General features: G+C 38.9%; 5 protein-coding genes across 6 annotated transcripts in view; 1 reads left to right on the forward strand and 4 right to left on the reverse strand.

Moving 5' to 3' along the window:
• The window catches only part of LOC138056747 (protein SEC13 homolog), a 16151-nt gene extending 16102 nt beyond the window's left edge, over nucleotides 1-49 (reverse strand). The window contains exon 1 of the mRNA XM_068902620.1: nucleotides 1-49. This exon is cut by the window's left edge and continues 62 nt beyond it. Coding sequence (XP_068758721.1) covers nucleotides 1-37 — 37 coding nt within the window. The 5' untranslated portion in view covers nucleotides 38-49.
• On the forward strand, nucleotides 40-1688 carry LOC138056746 (centromere protein L-like). Its single transcript, XM_068902619.1, has one exon. It carries the CDS (start codon nucleotides 88-90, stop codon nucleotides 1222-1224), a length of 1137 nt encoding a protein of 378 aa, XP_068758720.1. The 5' UTR covers nucleotides 40-87; the 3' UTR covers nucleotides 1225-1688.
• A 584-nt stretch (nucleotides 1689-2272) lies between these two features.
• Nucleotides 2273-13089, reverse strand: LOC138056748 (L-threonine ammonia-lyase-like). Its single transcript, XM_068902621.1, has 7 exons — nucleotides 12904-13089; nucleotides 10457-10653; nucleotides 9610-9740; nucleotides 7025-7173; nucleotides 5498-5590; nucleotides 4359-4431; nucleotides 2273-3896 (listed from the first exon to the last, which is right to left on the reverse strand). The coding sequence occupies exons 1-7, from the start codon at nucleotides 13064-13066 to the stop codon at nucleotides 3725-3727; spliced, it is 978 nt and encodes a 325-aa protein (XP_068758722.1). The 5' UTR covers nucleotides 13067-13089; the 3' UTR covers nucleotides 2273-3724.
• A 638-nt stretch (nucleotides 13090-13727) lies between these two features.
• LOC138056749 (uncharacterized) lies at nucleotides 13728-20769 on the reverse strand. 2 transcript variants are annotated; one of them, XM_068902625.1, is made up of 3 exons: nucleotides 20076-20769; nucleotides 18427-18523; nucleotides 13728-16430 (listed from the first exon to the last, which is right to left on the reverse strand). In XM_068902625.1, exons 1-3 carry the CDS (start codon nucleotides 20678-20680, stop codon nucleotides 15027-15029), a joined length of 2106 nt encoding a protein of 701 aa, XP_068758726.1. In that variant the 5' UTR covers nucleotides 20681-20769; the 3' UTR covers nucleotides 13728-15026. The 2 variants fall into 2 exon arrangements, with proteins under 2 accessions (XP_068758726.1, XP_068758725.1); XM_068902624.1 differs by having other exon boundaries at nucleotides 19812-20769.
• Nucleotides 20770-21587: 818 nt separating this feature from the next.
• LOC138056750 (uncharacterized) overlaps nucleotides 21588-22500 on the reverse strand; it is a 24923-nt gene continuing 24010 nt past the window's right edge. The window contains exon 10 of the mRNA XM_068902626.1: nucleotides 21588-22500. This exon is cut by the window's right edge and continues 576 nt beyond it. The gene's annotated coding sequence lies outside the window, so the exon portion shown is untranslated.

Below are 22500 nucleotides of genomic sequence, written 5' to 3' on the forward strand. Positions count from 1 at the left end.
TGTAACCGCTCCTTTTACTTTGTAGCCGCTCCATCATAAAACAGCTTAGCATCCACCCAATAGGTATTTTTGAAAGTTCGTTACAAAATGGCGGATTCCCTCGCGACTCCTTCTGGAGCAAATTCAACGAGGAAAGGAAGACTTTTTGACTTAGATTCCAGGAAGGGGAGAGGCACTCGTACACCTTGGCTCTCTAGAAGACATACACCTTACGCAAAAACACCAAAAACAGGACAAACTTTTCGATCTCAAGCTAAGGATGCCAAGCTGAAGTGTGGAATTGACAGATACCCAGCATCTCCAAAAGGTTCCAAGAAACAAACGCATTCAAATTCAGGGACCAAGCTTCCCAACCTGTGTAAGAACACTTTTGAAGATGTCATTGGCAAAACACTTCGTGTTTACCATGCATCTCCACTTTACAAATTCGACACTTCCAACTTGAAAACATTTGCAGAACAACTTTCAGGGTGTTTACACCTTAAAACTCAAAAGATGGTATGCGGAGCCACTGGGGAAATAAACGACAGCAAATACAAAGCTGACATCTCTGTTTACAAAGACATCTCAGCTGACGACACGAAATTTTCAGCTGTTAAAGTATTAATCTTAGAAAATTTGACGTCAAGTTCATCTCCGATTTTGACATCGATATTTTGCTCTGTTGGGAGGGACGATTCGGAGGACCATAAGCTACAAAATCACTTTTTGTCGCTGCCAATTTGCGTTATGAATGGACCTGTTGAGATTACCAGAAATGTGATTTCTTGGTTTGAGGAGAATTTTGATTGCAGAATCACGCCAATGAAGTTTTCATCCTCTGATCTTGGATGGTACTTCTCTTTTTGGGCAGGACTGTCTTCTTCGAAGAAATCAGTGCCAATTGAATTATGTTATGGAGTTTCTAATGTCAATGGGCTCAGCAGAATTCTGTTCAGCATTGAGCAAAAAGATGCCCAACTTCTGTGGGAGAGTATTCACAACAGCAACTCTTGTATCTTCACAGAGGAGGAATCTGAAACTTTTCTTAAGGCTCTGAGATCACATTTTTATCATCATTTTAAGATTAATCTGGAAGGACTGTCTGTTACCAGAGTGATGACATCCATAGCTTACTTAGCAACAGAAGGGAAACTAAAAATTGTGGACCCTGCATACGCACATCATATTTTTGAACAACTAACAAAAGCTGCAGTAACAAAGGAGTTTTATGGAAGACTGTGAGGTTTTGAAACAAAAAAAACGATAATTTTATTGCCTGTCCGAAGAAGTGTACTATTGCAAGGTTCTGATGTCATGTTTTCCATAGTTTTAATATCTCAATAATAGAGATGTTAAAACTATGGAAAACAGGATTATTGGATGTTTTTACCAATTTTTAGCATTTTAGGTCTAATTAATTGCATGTAATTAAAACTGCATGTAATTTGTCATAGTACTAAGGCATTAAATGGAGGGTAATTGAAAATTTTGTCATGTCTATTTTATAATTCTGTGAAATTTTTAAACTCTATTTTTTGCCTTGACACTTTTATGGACCAGTTCTCTGCCTCACTTTTTTTTTTGTAACATTCTGTGTAATCAGTGCAACTTCTGTATTTTTTTTCAAGGCAATTTTATTTTATTTTATTTTATGTACAAATACAAAAATTATATCATGATTATTAAAAGTACTTGTGTTCACATAATGTGCAGATTATTTATCACTTTAATTTAGTTCCAAATAAGTTAATGGCAACTTGATTGACATTGGAAAGTTGTTTACTTGCACGCATATATTTATCGAAGCATGTAAATTCTGTTTGTTGAATTAAAAATACAGCAACTAAAGGGGTGTTAACATGATACTGGAGCGACTTTACCCTGGAGCGAGTTCACTATGCATTATTAAATATTTTTGTTTAGATGATACCAACAGAAAATGTCATACCGGTGTGAGTAAAGTTCACCCCAGTTTCTGTACTGGAGCGATAATTTCATTTCGGTATGAAATCTCAAAACACTATGATTCAGTTACATTAACAACCACTTGCTTCGATTTGTATAACTTGACCTCTTGGCAGGCTGGAACAGGTGGCGCATGTGTAATCAATGTAAAGTGTGCCTTAAATTAATTTAAAAACGATATGAAATCACACAGGCATTGTGTAAACACAATACGAAATCAAGTAGTCACCCTACCACGGAACTTGTATTGGGGAAAGTTCTCTCATATAAACAGCCCCTAAATACTAGTTTACAAGAACAGCTAAAGTTCACTCAATTATTATTATTTTTTGTTTTTTAATATATTTCAATTTTAATGCACAATTCACCACACTTTACATTTTCAAAGTAGCAGTTGACCGAGAGATATCGTGGCCCTGTAACGTTGTAAACTTAGATGCTTCGTTATTCTGTTACATGTATCCTCCTAAATTCAAATCCACATTAACTTTTGAAGACTCAACTATGTAGTTGTCTCCTTTCAGTTTGGCCTCTAAAAGGAACTTCCACTCCTACTAAAGGATACCTTTAAACAGGAGGAAAATACATGTCATATTTGCAATCAAAAAATTAAGTACTAAATACAATATGAGCGACTGTATTGTATCGCATATATTTCGTATATATCCGATACAATACAGGCGCGAATATTGTATTGTGCTTATGAAATGTCAGCATTTAAGTGTTAACGTACACTAGGTATTTTTGGTGATTCAAGACATTTAAACCGTGAAAATTGAAAGAAACATTTATGTAAATGAAGAGAAAGCTGTATCAGAAATACAGAGATTGATTAATAAAACATTTCTTTTGTTTTCCCATCATGAGTTATTATTGAGTTTCATAAAGAATTTAATTATTTTCTAAAGAAACCGGTGATGCATTGGTGGGGAGCAAGTTGATAAAAATTAAGGTAAATATTAACCACTGTAATATAATTATCTGTATCAATTGGTTTAATAAAACCAAATTTTCTTGCTAAGGATAGTTAATGATATGCTCTACAAAGATATTAAGGGCGCTTTTACAATAATTACATATTAGAGGAGCCTCTTTCTCCACTAATTTCTTGAATCAACCCTTTCCCAAATAAATTTATTTTTAGGAACAGGTTTTTCTTGCAAAAAGTATCATGTTTCCCTTGATGCTCTGTTTTGACTGACTTTTTCAACAGTGGTCGTTCTATAAATAAATCTACTCGAGAAAGGATTGACTCCTAGGCCATGGAAGGAAGAGGCTACCCTTAAGAGCTCCTGTTAATTATTAATCAAACAGGTTTCTACTCTCCCCTGGATGGGATGCTAATCCATCGCAGGGTTACCCCCAGCATTAAATTCACCGGTACCCATTTATACACCTGGGTGGAGAGAGGCACCGTGAGAGTAAAGTGTCTTGCCCAAGAACACAACACACTGTCCCCGGCCAGGACCCAAACCCAGACCACTCGATCCGGAGTCAAGCACACTGACCATGAGGCCACCATGTCAATCAATGTCATCTCAAACAGTGATGTCTTTGGTGTACAATATTGCAAGCTGCATTGTACCCATCCTAAGAACAGCTTGGTGGGGACCCAATTTCAGTAAAACACTTTACAGATCTTTGATATTCCAATCATGCACGAACAGTTGATTTCCTGAAACCATTATTTTCTTACATACAAACGCTACATTATTATTTTATTCTGGTGTAAACATTAATGAATGATCACTAATGGTTTTGTTTTCATGATATTTTGTTAGCTAATTATATCACACAGCTCTTTAGGAGTGATATTTCCTCCAGTTACAATGACAACCACTTTACTCTCTGGTGACAAATCTGGTATTTTGTTTGACTGTAAAGCCGCAAATGCTGCCGCGCCAGAAGCTTCAACCACAAGTCCAGTGTGGAAAAATGTTTCCACAGCCCTGTAAAAGCAAAGAAATAGAAAGAAGTGTTCCCAGTAAAAGAAAGATCTCGTTTTTAAATAACTATCACTTCAAAGGTAAAACTCTTAACATTTTTATTATCATCCAGTAGTCTTGCATAATGATTGGGATATGAAATGGTGTTTAACACAGACATTTAGCTTTGCTAATTCTTATCAGCAAGATAGGTCAACATCATGTACCGGTACTTACATGAATATTGAATCACATGATACATGCACCTCAGTATAGAGAGCCTCAAATTGTAAAGTCAAGCTGATCAAACAACAATGTATGAGCATGAAGCTGACTTACAGCTGTGATTGCATCCTACAAATTAAAGCCTTCCCCCAAGGGGTGGGTTAGCTTACCCCCAGGATCCTGTTATCTCTAAAATTTTAATTTCATTTGTACTATTGTATTTTCATCAACACAAGTCTGCTGGATTTCTGTTCCACTCACCTCTTCAGTTCTTCCTCAGTAACCAAAATAATATCCTCTACAAAGTCTTGTACATGACGAAAAGTAATTTTACCTGCAAATTGAAAGCACTTTTGTCAAAAGGTTAGAAGGCCAATAATTTAACCCTTTAAGCCCCGAGGGGTTCCCCATTGACGAGTAAAATCGTCTGGCGTTAGACAGAGTAAAATCTATAAGTGCCATTTGGCACTATCGGGGCTGAAAGGGTTAAACGGGGACATAGTTTTTTGATGCTGTTAGCTTAAACGGGGACATAGTTTTTTGATGCTGTTAGCTTAAATAGTTTTTTGATGCTGTTAGCTTAACCCTTTAAGCCCCGAGGGGTTCCCCATTGACGAGTAAAATCGCCTGGCGTTAGACAGAGTAAAATCTTTAAGTGCCATTAATTGGCACTCTCGGGGCTGAAAGGGTTAAACGGGGACATAGTTTTTTAATGCTGTTAGCTTAAACGGGGACATAGTTTTTTAATGCTGTTAGCTTAACCCTTTAAGCCCCGAGGGGTTCCCCATTGACGAGTAAAATCGTCTGGCGTTAGACAGAGTAAAATCTATAAGTGCCATTTGGCACTCTCGGGGCTGAAAGGGTTAAACGGGGACATAGTTTTTTAATGCTGTTAGCTTAAACGGGGACATAGTTTTTTAATGCTGTTAGCTTAACCCTTTAAGCCCCGAGGGGTTCCCCATTGACGAGTAAAATCGTCTGGCGTTAGACAGAGTAAAATCTATAAGTGCCATTTGGCACTATCGGGGCTGAAAGGGTTAAGAAGATCACAAGCTGCAAGCATCTAATCTGTAAGACCAGTTTCCAGTCCTTGAGAATTGATGTTCTTTAAATAGGATTATATAATCTAAAGCTTTAAGCCTTACATTGTAACCCTTTCACCCCTAAACCAGCCATACTTAGTATTTTACTCTGTCTAACGCCAGACGATTTTACTCGTCAATGGGGAACCCCCAGGAGTCAATGGGTTAAGCTTTAAGCTTTAAACAAAACGTAAGATTCCATTCATGCCTACCTCTTCCTATAGCAATTGTTTGTAAGGATAAGAAAAAAAAATAATGAAAAAGCTCTTCCTTCCTGTAGATGAAAATTTCTATACACATTTGATGAGGGTTGCATACCTGCTGTGGGTGGGGCCAGCCCTGAAGCAATGGATTTTGTCGACATGATACTGACAGCATGACCTTGCTGCTTACTCAGGTACATTGTAGGAGCTGTAATTTCAAGTCATGAAAACAATGTTAAATAAAAACTTACAATACCTACATGTATATTAACAATAAAGGGACAGAAGCATATGTCAAAACAGGTATAAATTATTCACACCAGTCATTTGGAGGTCTGGTACTGACGCCATGGAGCACAATTAATTTTCCATACACAGCCCAACAAGGCCAGTGAATTTTTGATTTCTTTTACATGTATAACAATGGTGGCTCCGGTATACAACCCTTGTTTGTATACTGTATACATGTATACTGGCACTCCAAACTCTTCTTCCGTCTTCTACTGCCCTAATACAATAATATCCCTAATAATGTTGAAAAGCTGTTTAACAATGCAACTCATGAAAGATAGAAGTGACCCTCACACTTCACAGGAGTATTTAAGCAATTGTCTCTTATATAGACACCTGAAAAATTCAGGTGGCTTCAACATATGGCGCATGTTTTTAGTGTCAAAATTCAAACATACCATTCAAACTTTCAATTGGACAATTAAAATATTCAATTTGGCAATTCTGCAAATATTCAATTCAGTAATCAGTAATTCAAACATTCAATTCAGCAATTCAAATATTCAATTTGGCAATTCAAACATTCATTCAATTCAAATATTCACTTTGCTTCACAAGTCACAGGTCATTGTTTTACCAATACAGAAGAACATATCCTAAACATTCATTAAAGCTAACTTTTAATAGGCCTAATTGAATCGAATTGCCGAATTGAATGTTTTAATTGTTGAATTGAAGGTCTGAATAGCTAAAAGAATGTTTGAATTGCCAAATGCACGTTTGAATTTTGACACTATAAAAACACGCCATATCAACAGGATTCAAACCTGACCTCTGCGGTGCTGGTGCAATGTTCTACCAACTGAGCAATGAAGCCACTCAGTGGGGAGCAGGTCAATTTGTTGGGTTTAATATTGTGTTCCTGTGCAAGAACTGATGAATGAAAATGTCTAAGTGTGTATATTTGAGGATCACTTCCATCTTTTGTCCATAACCCGCACTTCAAAAATACATTTCTTTCAATACGACTCATGTAAAGAAATGAAAAGAAAATCCATTTCTCTGGTTAATGGTTGATGCCCCTACTGTAACATGTGGATGGCTAGGTCTTGAGCACAGATTTTGGTTAAGGATGAATAAGAAAAAAAAATTCATTAAAATAGTACCCTTGGTGTAGTGGTCTGTCAGCATGTGATTGGCTTGGCTGGTTCAGCTTAAAAAAAACTGGAGCAAGCAAACCACAACTGAGTGGTGTGGATGGCACAACCTTTACATAAGACTACCAGTAGATGAATAGAACAAATAGAAAAACAAATAAATACTAAAAATAATAATAATGCGACCCTATAACCTGGATTAGCACTAAATCATACTTCGAAAACTTGACCCCAAGTTCAAAAATTTTTTTTACCTCCTTCAGGTTCTACACCATATATCTTTGTTGATTTATGTCCTTTCAGTTTTATACCAGCTGCCACACCAGCCAGGAGACCACCACCCCCACAGCAAGCAATTACCACGTCAGGCTCTGGGATTTCATCCAGGATCTCAACGGCAACACTTCAGAGTTGAATTTAGAAGACAGTATGTAATGTTATTAGTCACTGTCTTAAGTCAAAAATAAAATGAAAATTTTAAAGAAGAAGCTACAAGAAACCTTCCTCCTGACCACTACTCCAGTTCTTGCTAATTTTAATAACATCGTTCACAAAGTCTGGGTGATCGTAAAATAATTTCCAAGGGGCCATTAAAAACAGACTAAAGTGGATTTTATGTCGCAAAGAAATATTATTTTAATACAGGCCTTCAAATAAGTCCTCTACAGTGGCTGATTCAGTAAAATTTTGAACTTCATTGGTTTAATTTCATATTAACAGCCATACAACTTTCCTGTTAATGGATGGTTCACACCTGTCACACAAAACAATTCTGACAATTTCAAGTTTTTTGGGGGATTTTAAAGTGCTACTGTGACCAAAAAATCAATAATTCTTATTTTTCTTTGGATTTCAAAACTATGTTAACTTAATACAAAGTGCCAGATGAGTAGCACAATCATGATGTACATTTGGGAAACCAGTATCTTGAACGAACACTTCAGGCCATATCTCCGCTGGTAAAAAGTGCTAGCCACTCACATTTCGCAGATATGCTTCTTACATATTAAGTAACATTTACTGTGTAGATTAGCGAAATCGGTCGCTTAAGTTTAGAATATACGGATTCGGTTGTCCACTTTGGGGACAAAAAATGGCGCGTCACGCGTAACACGCAAACTAGTAAGACGAGCACAACAAGGTTCTTCAGACGGCTTGTACTTTATTCCTCACAACGAAATCGACAACATATTTCACATAAACAATGTTGCAACCAGTAAATAAAAAAAATGTGGTTAATTTCTCACCAATGACGGAGAAAAGAGGCCGAAAAGCACAACACTCGTGAGCGTCACGCTCCTAAAATCTTCAGTGCTGTTTTGCAATTTGCGTCTGTAACCCACGGATGTTTTGTGGTTAGGCAGAATAAAATATGGTTCGAGAATGCTCATTTGTGGTAGTTGCTTTGGAGAAAGTTTTACCGAAAATTTCTCAGCACACGAGAAGCCAGAGCATTTTTTCTCAGTCTGAAACACTTTGTCCGCCATTACAATTTGGCTTAGAGCCAAAGCACAGCTTCGCAAAATGTCCTCTGTATCTTGCTTGTCCGAGCTCACATTACAAAACACAAAGAAAAACAGAATGCTCATGTCATGTACAAATTACATGCCAAAGCTCAGAAAGAAACAATTCAAATTGTCAAAGAACGAGACCTCTTTGTGAGTCTGAAACACTTCTTGACGTTCAGAGGTTGACAAAGCGAATTTAGAGCGTGAAAGAACCAAAAGTTTCTCCTTGCAGATCCGCCATTACGTTTCGAAACGTTCCCTCAGAGCAAGCTTTGCTACCAGGCCTTGACTTATTTTTATCCAGTTAAACCAGTTTTTTCTGGACTTCAGCCCATTTTGCCCTGTTTTTTGCAATCCATGTGGAACATTTCGCCGGAATTTCTCAATTGCGAATCAAGCGAAGCATATAATCAACTCTGAAATTAACATTTCTGTAATGTCAAAGTTAAAAATGAGAATATTTCGGGTTATTTAACAAAATTTTTAGGATAATCTAGGCAAAATGAGGAAATTACCATGCCTGCAAGGGGTCATGGGTAAATTTAAAATTGCTTATTTTTGTCCATCAGTACAAAAAATTTCATTTAACATTAAGATATCAGCTTAAGAGGCTATTTGATTTTGTCAGGTTCCTTTTCATCCAATTTTATGGCAGCATGAAAAATTTTGTAAAATTTCACTGTTACACAAATGTACATCATGATTGTGCTACTCATCACCAACGTTTTAAGCCTTGATTTAAAAAAAGACACCTGTTTATTTTACCTGGAATTTTCCCATTTCATGGTCTGCCATTACAAACTTTAAGATCTTGAGAGAGCTGGATCGAGGAGATAATGACATCAAAGACTCAATAGTTTAAGAATGCAATGCATGTGTACACGGCTGAATTAATATTCAGCACGGGAGTTTTGGACTTTCAGACTTTTCAACTTGCGTTTTGCACACATAATAAGCTGCATTTATACACTGAAATTTAAAGCTAGTAAGTGAATGACATAACTTTTCCCTAGTTCCAACCCTCTGAGGTCTAGGCAATTGGTCAGTTATGAATGTGAGTAATGGTGGACCGTGAAATCCAAAACTTACATTCAAAGTAAACGCACCTTGGTTAAAAGTCAATTAAGCTAAAAATTTTGCCAATCAGGTGTTTAAGCAAACACACTTTCAAAACCTGAAGGAAGGAAAAAAGGAAGTGATTTTTTGATCACAGTAGCACTTTAAATCTCTTATGACACAAAGACATTCATTTTTTGCATACACTGTATGTATTCTCATCACCTAGTTTCAGAGAACAAAAGCAAATTGAAAGAACTTGTTAAAACAAATACCTTGCCATACCAGCAATGAGATTGAGGTCATCAAAGGGGTGAAGAAACTGCATGCCCTCCTGTGCAACATGTCGATCCACGGCAACTATTATGTCACTTTTTGGCATTCTCTCCACTTTAACACCTAGACTCTGCAAATCAACTTGGAATAGTTACTGCAAAAAAAATTAACTCATCGACCCTAAAAATCAGCCTAAAATGCAAAGAAATATAACACTATAGCTAATGACAGAAGATTACCACTTGCACGGTCTGGCTGGCAGGTTACATTTGGAAGCTTTCAGCAAATGAGGATTGTTTTAAATGTATTTCATTTGAATGGTATGATTCAAGGCTGTGAGTTTGGCTAAAATATTTGTAAATTGTCCAAAACGAAATGGATTGACTGTTTCAATAGCTAAAAAGCCTTAATGGCTCTTGGTTGAGTTAAAAGAACTTTGAATGATAATAATGTTCTTTATATAACGATGGAAAGTGACAAGTCCTGCCCTCGGCAAATGGAACTTTGAACTGATCCATTTAGAGTGCATGGTGACATGCTATGTGGCTCTGTACCACATAGCATAGCATATCAAGCCTTTCATGAGGGTAATGTCACTTGAAGTTGTGTTGGTCATCTGTTTTTCACCTTTCATGCAGAATAACCAAGTTTTAAAGGTGTTGGCAGCCTAAAAGGGATCTTGCTGGTCCCCGTGTCAAAGGGACTTTACACAGTTCTTTTACTGTTTCTTTTTCTCTATGCATAATAAACTCTTGTTGTCTCAGTATGAGAAATTGCCGTTATTCATATTTCAAAAGCAGGACCTTTTGTTGACGATAAAAAAAGCAAAGAAAGACAACTTCTTACCTCTATCAGTTTTGCTTTGTTGCTTGGTGCAGTTTCTGGCATACAAAGAGTTGCAGGTAGATTCAGTTTCTTGGAAGCAAAGGCGAGTGCCTTGCCATAATTCCCAGCTGACATAGAAACAAGGCTTGTCCCATTTTTTATGACGTCAACAGGAAGGTGGGCTACTTGGTTGACAACACCACGCACTTTGAATGAACCTGTTTCAATTAAGACTCTACAGTTCACCACCAAAATCTACTCAGGTGGAAATCTTAATAAGATCTTACGAAGATTTTTAATAATTTCTTAACGAGATCTCACTTTGTTTCTTAATTAAGAAGCTTACAAGATCTGCTAAGATTCTTAACAAGATTCTTATAAAATTTTGTGAGAATCTGGTAAGAGTCTTGTTCCAGAATCCTATAAGATCTTTTAGGAATCTGATTGATCCTTGCTTGCAATTGGATTTTCTGCTGAATATCCTGTAGCTTCAATTCAACATTGTTTTCAACAATCAGTCAAAAATTAAATGCAGACTGCAGATGGGTCTAAAATGCAGACTATGTTACAAAATAGGCCTTGGCCCAGGTCTAGGGCTCAGTCTGCATTAATTTTTAGACCCAGTCTGCCGTCTGCATTTATAATAACCATTTCTACAATACCAAGGGTGGCATTCATTGATTGCAAAGAACCAGTACAGTCACAGGTGGCTGTTCCATCTTTTATCTGCACCTACCTCTGTACTGATAAGGAGGATAATTTTACTTATTAAATTTTCAACCTTGGTTAATGAATTTCTTGTGCTCTGATTGGTTCACTCAATCTCGGTTATCAGCACATATCATTATTATGTTGCCTAAGCTAAAAGCAAAATTTCTCTCTGAATAAAGCAAACAAAACATTGTTGTGGAAAGTTTGGCTCAATTCCGATGTTAAGAAGTATGCGAAAAGACAGGATTGAAATGTTTTTGTGATGAGCCTGCCTCTGTCCAACCACCAGGCATTACACACTAATGTTTGCTCAAACGAAAAACCACTTCCGTTCATAGATTACAGACCAATCAGAGGCGGTTTTCCAGTTTAAGATAAACTTGTGTTTTGTATGGCATTTTTTCTCAGCATGTGATTGGCTTTAATGTATGACACAATTAGTCAATGCTGATTGGTTTCTTTAAAGTGCTACTGTGATCAAATTTTTATCCCTTGAGTTTTTTGGTTTATCAAATAGAGTACCATGAAACATTAAAAACGCTGTTTACCGTTTGGAAATATCTGCATTGGTTCCGGAGATATTTAAGTTTGAAAAATGTGTTAAATATGCAAATGAGAAGGCTGATGACGTCATTCACCCAACCCAATAGAACATCAAGAATATAAGTAGAGCTATCTCGGTCAATTTGCAACAGAGACCACTGAAACTTGGTGAGCTAATAGTTCTGAGGGCAACACACCTACGACTGAAAAGGAATTTGTTCCCATGGCAACTCACTCTTTTCCAGTCCCCTCCAACCTGATTTCAACATTTTGGTGATCTCAGGGTAGAAATACATTTACCAAGGCCACAAACTCGCCCTAACATCTTTATATGCTGGCAGGATCATGCAGATGAGGCACCATTTGCAAATATCAAAACAAAACGCCAAAGGTGGTCTGCAAAGCTTTTAATATCAGGGAGGTCTGGAACCCAGTATGTTGCCATGGTAACAAAAATGGTATGCTCATATTGTGGAACACATCTCCTAGAATCTTAGTGCAAAGAACCAAGTATTTCTGATACAAATTGGCTGAGATATCTTTCTCCCATCATACTTGATCCAAATTTGGTTGGGTTTATGACGTCATCACTTGGCTAATTTGCATATTAAAAAAACTTGAATATCTCCAGAACAAAAAGAGATATTTGAAAATGGTAAACAGCATTCTTCTTCTCGTACAGACTACGTGTTTATGTGCCAAAATGGCTTAGATAGGGAAGATGCAAATTTCGTCACAGTAGCACTTTAAATAGTGGGCAAATAGTCATTGACCGGAAGTGGTTTTTCGTTTAAGCAGACGTTCGTGGGGGAAGAACGCATGACGAAGCCCTAAGACTGTCATGGGAGCCTAGCTAATGAGAAATCTTTTGTTTTCATCCACCAACAAGGGAGGAACACGTGAGGCAGGCCTAAGTAGGTCTGCGTGGGAGACAGGGGATATAATTCTCGTTTGTGGTTTACCTCTGTCAGCAACGGGTTATTACAGAAAAAATCTGAACCCCCAGCCCCGCCCCCGAATTTCCGGAAGCATTACACCCCCCTCCCGCTGGATTTCCAACGCAAAAGCAGAAGAAGTCGAAGAACGAGGAATATAACAATGCACTGCATTCAGATGCAAATAAGTGGCCGGGTATTCTGGAGTTTAGCTGGAAAAGGAAATTCTCAAACTACTTGAGACACCGGCTCTTCGGATACCCTAACTTCACTCGTTACCTGTATTCTGCATGTTTTCCAGCTTTAAATGCAGCTTGAACCGATCCGCAAACCCGAACATTCCCCCAACATTTTTTAAGAGAGGTGTTCTGTACACCATAGGACTCTGTTTTATCGTCTCGATCGCCTTATCCACATCTTCCAGTGAGATTACTCCCGCCATTATGAGCGAGCAAGGGAGAATGGGCAACAGTAACGATTGATCACTGGTTACCCAAGCTCTTGACGTTCATAGTGACACTGCAGAGGTTGGGTTGGCTGTTAATCGATGCCCCTCTCACTGTAGCGCGTGAAAGTAGCTGCCGGTATTGTAGGCGCGGGGAATAAAGTTTTGGTCCTCCTCTCCATTCTGCTCGATTTTAGCGGCCAAAACTTCATTCCACGCACCCACAATACCGCCGGCTATGCAGGTGGGGAGGGGAAGGTGAGAGATGGGGGGGGGGGGGGGAGGGGGATGCAAAGGTGATTGTCACACCAACAGGCTCCTCTTTTGGCTCCAGTTGTTCAAAAGGTGGATAGCACTATCCACCGGATAAATCACTATCCATGGAATAGTGCATTTGGTTTTGCTATGACTTACCAGTATATCCACTGGATAGCGCTATCCATTGTTTGAACAACTGGGACCACATGGTCAAAAGACAAGAAAGGGGTTCAGGAGAATTGCTCTTCCTTGGCTTCTTCAAAATCAGTTGCTGCAAATATGCATTTTGGCAGACCTTAGATTTTATAAATTCTACAGTTAAAGCACTCAGGGATTTTCTGGTCAATACAGATGGATCATGACAAATAATTGGTTCAGTCTGAAAAAAAAAAAAATGAAGTATGGCAATCAATTTTATAGACTTTCAATGACCTGGCCATTCCACTCTCTTTTTCACACAATTTTGAAGCAGCAAACAAACACTTCAGAAAAGCTGCAATTCACACTAAACAAGGAAATAAAATAAAGCAACTACGGAAAAATTGCTAAAGAACCTCATACCTGATGATGACCCACCATAAATGCAGGATTTAAGGGTAAAAAATGTATATATCTGTTAAAACTGTTTCATCAATCATTAACTGATAATTATGTTTCTTGCAGCCATAAAACCAAGTGAAATAACCTCTTATCAAAGGCAAATTTCACAATAGCATCATTTGACTACAGGGTTCGTACTGTTTGAAGCTCTTCAAAATCCATGACTTTTTCCATGACCTTCTCTAGCTTTCCATGACCTTAAGTTTAGCTGTCACATAAGAAAGTTTTCAAAACTATCCTTATTTTAGGATATTTCTGACATAATTCAGTTCAAATTTGAATAAATTAACCTCTGTCTGCCAAACTTCCGATTGTTAGATAGAAACTCCTCTGCATTTCATTTTATCCTTGCTTTGACAGCTGCAATGATTAATCTACCATTTATAATAAGAATTTTCCATGACTTTCCATGACCGACCATAAAATTTCATGACTTTCCAGGCCTGGAAAATGAAATGGTTAAATTCTATGACTTTCCAGGTTTTCAATGACCTGTAAGAACCCTGGACTACAACTATAGCTACCAGAATTCAGTTTTGTATTCCTAGGCCTAGCAGGGTAAAAAATAATAACAATAGCTCTAATTAGCACGAGACAAGCAACACCTGTAGGATTCTGCTACTTGTAGTCAAATGGCATCATCTTGGAAATGTCCCATTGGGATTTTAAAATGATTTTGATGAGAAAAACAAAAGTGGAACCACATGCAGTGTTGCTCTGAGAGAAGAGACATTACATCATTGAATCTAAAATTCCGGACTAAAATATTGATGGTTGGGCAACATGATGTTATACCAACACTGTGCAAATAAGTTATACAATATTCTTTTCAACTTCAGTACCAATCTGACAATGAACACTAATAATTATTGCTTACTCATAAATTAAGGGAAAACACCTTTTTTATAGAGAATTAGTCCTTTGTTCTTGCAGTCTTCTATGAATCTGGTTCCAGCATAATATCAGTTTTAATCAAAAGCAAACCAACATGTTCATACAGGTGTCACGCAAGAGCCCTCATTAGTGTGGCATCCTGGCTTGCTAGCACTTAAGTCCCTGGATCACTTAAAAGTTTCACTGTTCTAAGACAAACGGCAAATCACAAATCCCAGTCATCAATGGTGGTATCATCACAACTTGAATCAGAACTAGTGTCAAACTCATCAGCACTGGTTATTGTGTCGTGCATTACCCGTGCTCTGTGATGCAACACTTGCTTGAGAGCAGCAAACAAGGTTCCAGCTTCGAAGCATTTCTGGCCATCATGTTTGACATCCTCTGGCTCCAGGTCGTCTTGGTTATAGGAAGCTTTACTTAGCTTACTTTGAAGACAATCCTCTGGTGATGTAGTGCTTGGACATTGTGACAAGGTACTAAGTTTAGCTTTATTAAATTGCTGTATCTGACTGAGAAATGATTCCCTGCCATTCACTGGTGGTGGAGATTTGCTAATTTCTGCTGGTGATCTGCAATTATCAGCTGCTACCTGAATGTCTTCTTCTTCCTCACAAGTGAATTCATTCACTTTGCTCTTTACTTCCTGAATACTTCTTTGTGTAGAGAGTGACAGTCTTCTCAGCTTTGAATTATTGACCTGTTGTATCTGGTGACTGAGAAATGATTCTACACCATTGCAATTTCCAGGAGATGCACTGTTCGAAGGGGGCAAACTTCTATCACTCTGGAGGTCTTCAAACGACATAACCTTCTCTTGCTGCAAAGAGATTGGCGTTAAGACATTCTTTTGTTTTGATATTAGTCCCTCTTGGGACATTGCAGACATACTTTCCTTCAAGTTGATGTTTTCTTTATCATCACTGACATTATTTGGCAGCTCTTCCCCAACATCAATTACCTGCATGGCAATATCTTCATCACAACTACACTGTAGCTCTTGTTCAAAGAGAATTCCGTGTGATTCTTGCTGTTCATGAACAACAGAGGATACTGGTAGCTCTTCAAGAGAATCAGAATCCTCTTGCTGTTGGCTAACGGGTTCTCTTATGCTAAATTGGGCACCTTGAGTATTCTTCACAGAATTTAATCCCCGTGGGCCTTGTCCTCTGAGGGTAAATTGTGGGTTCATGACATGAGTGGTGTCCTGTGGTCTTTGGCAAGGGGTTTGTTGTCCCCTTGCCAGCACTCTGTGTTGGGATGGTACCACTGGAGTATAGGGAGGAGGAGGCAAACAGTGAAGTGTCAAGGAGTTAATAGGAAGTTGGGAAGGAGAGCCTTCTGCTTCCCTATGATGACTGTATGAATACATAGGTGGATCAAGCTGCTTAAAGGATGGACTGGATGGACAAGTCATTTTATGGGACCCTTTACATTGGGTTCTAAGAGGAGTTGGCAGCACATTGCCTGTCTTTTGTAATTGATGCCTTGAAGATTTTCTAGTTGGTTTACTTCCACGCTTCAAGCTAAATCTGATGAGAGATCCTGAGGTGATGACAAGTTTGACAACTTGAACATGTGTTAAATCCTTGGTCCTGATTCCATTTATCTGGTAAACAAAAACAAAGTGTATTTGCAAGAAACAAAAAAATGCCTGAAATTAAACACCTACATACATTCATACAAACTTAATTGACCACTCCCCACAGGGGCTTTTCAGAGCCAATGAAACACAATCCAGGAAACGACAGAACAGAAAAACAACAACAGCAGCTGTTAAGAATCCGAACTGGCCAGAAGCAAACCAGTTGGCTATTTACAAGTGCACCTGAGAAGTTGAACCGAGGACTACCAGGATCAAATTCAGCAAGTGGTCAGAACAGGTCTTAAACCTGGAAGTTAAATACGAGACTCGCACGACTCCCTGTCTGGCAGATTGTCCAGCCTTGTTGGTGTCCATCCTCTCTAGTGCAAAAAGCCTATCATAATGACATAACATCAAATAAGAACAAAAGGCAAAGCTCTCAATCTTTTCTTGACATGCTGATGTGCCTTCGTTATATATGTGGTTAAATGCACTTTAACCTAGTTAACAACAAAGAGACTTGATTGACCATCAGATCCTTATGGACGAATTATCACTGCTTGGTGTGGACCCAGTGCTTTTCAGTTGGATAAGATCTTTTTTAACAAATAGAACTCAAGCCGTGCGCATCGGAAATGTCTTATCGGATTGGAAGCATACCCATGGAGGTATACCCCAAGGGACCAAGATGGGTGTCACCCTTTTCTCAGTTATGATAAATAGACTCCTAAAGGATTGGAATGTGAGAGCAAAATACGTTGATGATACCACAGTTGTAGAAATCCTGCCTCGCAATTCAATAAGCCTTCTCGATTTGGCTGTTAGAGACACACATTCATTTTGTACTGCCCATAAGATGAAGCTAAACCCTCGGAAGTGTAATGAAATGCTGATAAATTTTATGGAGTACCTGAACTCTGTAATTCCACCTATTTGTATTGGAAATCACCAGCTCGAACGTGTCTCATCTTTTAAATTACTTGGTGTTAAAATCAGAGACGATCTTAAATGGAATGACCACATAGACTATATTTATTGTAAGGCCGCCAAACGTTTATATACCCTAAGAGTGCTTAAAAGAGCTGGTGTAGCGAATAGCAATATTTTAAATATTTATAAGTGCTCTGTCAGATCCATTTTGGAATATGCCGTGGCTGCTTGGCAAGACATCCCTGAATATTTGTCATCTAAATTAGAATCTATACAAAGGAGAGCCCTTAAGGTAATACTCCCGGGTGTTGGTTATAAGGAAGCCCTGACCATATCTGGCCTTCCAAGTCTAGAAGTCAGGCGAGAAACATTAAGTAGGAAGTTCATTGCGACGTGGAAACTCCGCCCTCAGGCTAATGTTTATAATGTTCCTTACAATCTTAGATCTGGGAGTGAAAAGTCCGTTCGCCAGGAGGCAAGAACCAAGAGAGCTAATGATTTTATAACTTTTAGATTTCTAGATTAATTATTATGTAGATTTTACATTAGTATACCTTAATTATTTTTAATAGTTTTGTAAATGATACCGCTTAATAATTCAGTTTATACATAGTTCTAACTGCAAAGAGTGGATTAAACGATATATATATATATACTGGTTTTGTGTTCATTTAGGTCCACAAATGGAGCGGTTTGCTTATAGCGGTCAGCAATTTATGCATATGTGCACAGGCTCATGTAGGTCATGCGATCTCAGTGTAGTGGCCATCTGTGGAGCTATGTTGGCAGAGTGTTGTGCCCCCTTTGTTTTAGCGGTTTTTTCTTAGCATTAGCAGTTTCTTATTTTTTCTACCTCCCTCCCTCTCTCTACCCCTCCCCCCCCCCCACCTTTTTTTCCACTGTTACCAGTCAGTGTGATAGGTGCCAGGATGTCTCTGTGTGGGGGCTCATGGCTGGGTTGCAGGCATTGCTAGCCAATTGGGAGCATTTTACTGTCTAGGGGCTGACTGATCACAGTGGAGGCCCCTAGACATCCTGAGCACCCATCTTCCAGTCAGCTCGATGCAGTTGTTAATAGGGTTTAACTCACTGCAACTATGATGTCCCCTTCTTTTAATCCAGCACTCTCCGCGGGAGAATCAGCATCAACTGAGATAATATGTACAGCACAGGCATAATCAACACCTCTGAAAAAAAGTTCAAAGAGAAAAATGTGATCAAAGGCATGGGTCGTGTTCAAAGACATAGGCATTTGGATAGGCATAAAATGTGTCATCACCTCTTCAAGACAAGTGCAAACCTTTTGTCGCAACAGGGGATGAGCCATGGAGGATGTAAGATCAAAAAGGCTCATGTCCTGCCTCAGAGCTTGCCATATCTGGTCATACGGCCATAAAACAATAGCCTCCGTCAAACCCATCATTCGACACCTCTTTTTTGACAAGACTCAAGCGGTTTACAGACTCGTTCTATTTTGCAATCTATTTTACATTCTGATCAATATTCTACCCCTTTTCATATTCCCCGACTTTCTACTCTTCTGGGCCTGCCTGGAGTCAAGATCAGCAGGTATTTCACCCATCACAGAATCACATGCAGCAGTTCAGCTTCGAGTCTGAACCAAGTACTTCGAAGGCACCAGCTAAAAAAAATACTTGTGAGTGATGGAACTGCAAAGACGAGCAAGTGCTTGTGCAGTTGTGGGGAGAGAATATAGAAGCGTCAGTAAGCGTAGTATGCTCTCTGTAACTCACTCATGTTGTAAATCATATTGATCATAATCAGCAAATCGCAAAACTGGATGTGATCCATTACACACTGATCTTCAATAATTATTGATTAGTTGGAATTTGAACTTCTTGATAGGACAAACCCTTGACTTTAAACATGGGCCTCTGGGATTAAGGTTTAGGTCAGCCTGATACTGTCTAAAGATCAGAGTGGGGTTTGCAGGATGCGGGGGTGGACAGGTTGGGCCATTGGCAAAACCTGGATCGGATCAGACTGGACCGGACCAGACCAGATCAGATTGGATCGGATTGGATTGGATTGACAAAACACGGACCGGATCATGTTCTGTTGCTAAATCAGGATATTGTTCAATTAGAAGGGACTGGAGTAAAGTAAAGAATTGCCGTCAGTTTTCATGTTTGAAAAAGAAAACCGTTATGTACGCAGTCAATTCGCTTATTGAGGTCAATTCGTCACATCGTATCTTTCATAATTCCGCTTTGGACTCTTTGAGAAAAAAACATTTTGACGAGTCTCAATAAATGAAGAGACGACTACACAAGAGAGATTAAGGCACAGAATTCGAGCATGTTTTCTGATGTTATTGATCCAGTCTGAGTTTTGTCAATCCGATCCGATCCGATCCGATCCGATCTGCTCCACTCCGGCCCGTCCGGTCCCGTCCGGTCCCACCCGGTCCTGGTTTTGCCAACGGCCGACAGGTTTTATGACAGCAATACATACCCCCGGACCCAACAACCCAACCAACCATCTTCGGAAGGATACACCATAACAGTTAACATGCTCTTCTCCCCAGGCTTGTTTCTTTCCTTTTGAAACAATTCAACATCTCTGGCATCTGTGCAACGAAGATTTGATGAGGTAATTTGCATATGAAGCACCTTAGCAGTTTTGATTGTCCGAATAAGTTCACAAATATTCTTTCCACGTTTGCCACAACGCCTGTCATTTAATTTAATCAACTGATCGCCTCTTTTCAAGCCTTGCCTCTCAGCTAAAGATCCCCTTGTTACATCATATATGGTTATTGAGGATTCACAGGAATCTCCACCGCGTATCATGAATCCAAATCTTTCTTTCAACGAATCTCTTTGCAGGACAACGATTTTGCTTTGATATCTTGGTATGAATGACTTCGAATTCCGATCTCGGACGTGTTCCGGGTTTTTTTCTTCTTGACCTTTATGCAAGCCTTTAATTTCTGTTTTGGAATTCAGTCTTAAATTGTAGGTTTTCTTCTTTCTTTTCGCGGGGCTGCCTTCGAAATTCGGCGGATTATTCTCTATGTCTTGGTCTCTGTATAAGATCTTCGATTCGATTTGTCGCTGTTGGTTGCGTACTATAGCTTGTGATTTAAGGAGATCATTGCAACAACGAATAAACTTGTTCCTTTGACTCTTTGGAAGACAATCTCGAACCTCCGCCAAAATGCTGACCAGAGAGGGAGAATTTAAGAGCTTGAAGAGACTCGAACAAAGTGATTCCATAGACGCCGTTTTCGAAAACTTCTCCAATTCGATTCGGATTTGTTCATATTCTTCATCCTTTATTGATACCTTTGCTCGATCTGTGGTACCGCTTTCCACAGCCATTTGTGCAAAAGTGTTTTTTCCTTCAAGTTTTACAATGTAAAACAAACGAACTGCGATCAAACAAAACGGAAACCAAACGGTTCGTTATTGTTTTGAAGAAATTTGAAAATCTCGGAACTAGTCTCCCACTTGTTTCCAGGGAAACAAGAGAATTGGGAAAGAGGCATTTTTCTCGTGCGCCTCTCGCGTGGCGGACCCGATCTTCACATATAAAATTGGGTTTGAGTAGGGGAGTGCAGGGGAGTGCATACTCCCCTACTCAAACCCAATTTTTGCTAACCTTCAAAATATTCAAGTATTTTGCCAAGGTTTTTGAGGCCCCTACCCAACATTCTAAAAAAAAAAAACAGGTAGGCACAATTTCCTAATAACCAGACTTTTGTAAGGCGGCGGGCAACAAGATAATGATCTTAAACATTGGTACGATTTTTTTTCTTGAAAATATGTTTCAGATGAACTTCAGAGATAATACCCTCTGTGCAAATAACAGAAAACAGCTTTTCCTGATAGCAGAGATTTCTTTTCTTCTGCGTTCGTCGTCAGCCCAGCAAACGCAGAAAGAAAAGAGAACTCACCTAGCAGGGATAAAACAGCCTGGTATGAGCTAGACATTTTCGGAAGGCGCGAAACGCCGTAAGCGTTATCCTCGCGTGTAAAGCGCACGAGCTTCACACGCCCGTAGGGCTCCCTCCCCGTTTCTACACTCGCTCCAGACCTTTCGTTTGAATATTTACCGCGTCGCTTGCGTTCGCAAAAAATACGACTGTTTTGCAGTCTAGGTATGAGCCCAGTGCTTGCCCTTCCTTGAAATCAATTCCAACAGATTTGACTCCTTTTGCTGATGGGGGAAGAAGACGGTGAAAGATGCCTTCAGCACTTCTAAAAGCGTACATCTTAAAACAACAACTTTCAGCACAAAAAATGTAGCAATTTTAATGCTTAATTCTTTTCACCAAGCCTCATGCAGTTTGCCTTATTTAGTATTGCCTATGGGCTTTTCTTTTGACAACATAGGGAACAATATTTAGTCCTATTCTATAGTTAGCTCCTCCATATACCTCCCCTTTCACAGGGTCTGACCACTTGCTACTGGGTCATCATCACAACCTTCATCAATGTGTCTGAAACTACCAGCTGGCTGCCCCGGAAGGAAGCCTGCTAATTGGAGTCTACACTAACCTCTAACCACAGTGCTGCACAATTGGCAATAGGTAAAGCTATACAGCATGTATTTAATTATATTCTTTTAGCTCAACATCCCTTGAAGATCTAAGGTTCTCAATTCACTTCACACACAAATGTACTATGCAAAGAAATAATTTCACTGGGTCTCTGATCACCTTGTTTGGTAACACCTTTCATCAGCTTAAGGTGGCTCAAAACAGTTCAACACTTCGAAGACACTCTCTTTGGAACGAATAACGCTACAACGCTGTATCACATAACAGCAATGTTTGGTACCATACTGATTATTTCCAAGCAAGATGTGGTCATTATTGTGATGCAATAAGTTACCTTGGCAATGGGACAGCCCAGCAAAAACACCCTATATTTGGATTTAGCTGCTCATATCTCACAAATGAACTCGGTAACCCCCTTTTTAATTTCTGAAAAGTAATCAAAAGGCCAAGATGAAAGTTTGGCAAAGTTTTATAAAAATTCTTTAATTAAGGTGGCTCTGAATCTGCTTTACAGAATTTTTTTAAACTTTGCAGAATGTTTCATCTTGCCCTTCTGGTTACTTTTCAGAAACAAAATATGGGGTCCACGAGTTCGTTTTTGAGATATAAGCAACTAAAGACAAACTAAAGGGTGTTTTT

Source organism: Montipora capricornis, chromosome 7 (genome assembly GCF_036669925.1).
Source record: "Montipora capricornis isolate CH-2021 chromosome 7, ASM3666992v2, whole genome shotgun sequence".
Classification (NCBI taxonomy): domain Eukaryota; kingdom Metazoa; phylum Cnidaria; class Anthozoa; order Scleractinia; family Acroporidae; genus Montipora; species Montipora capricornis.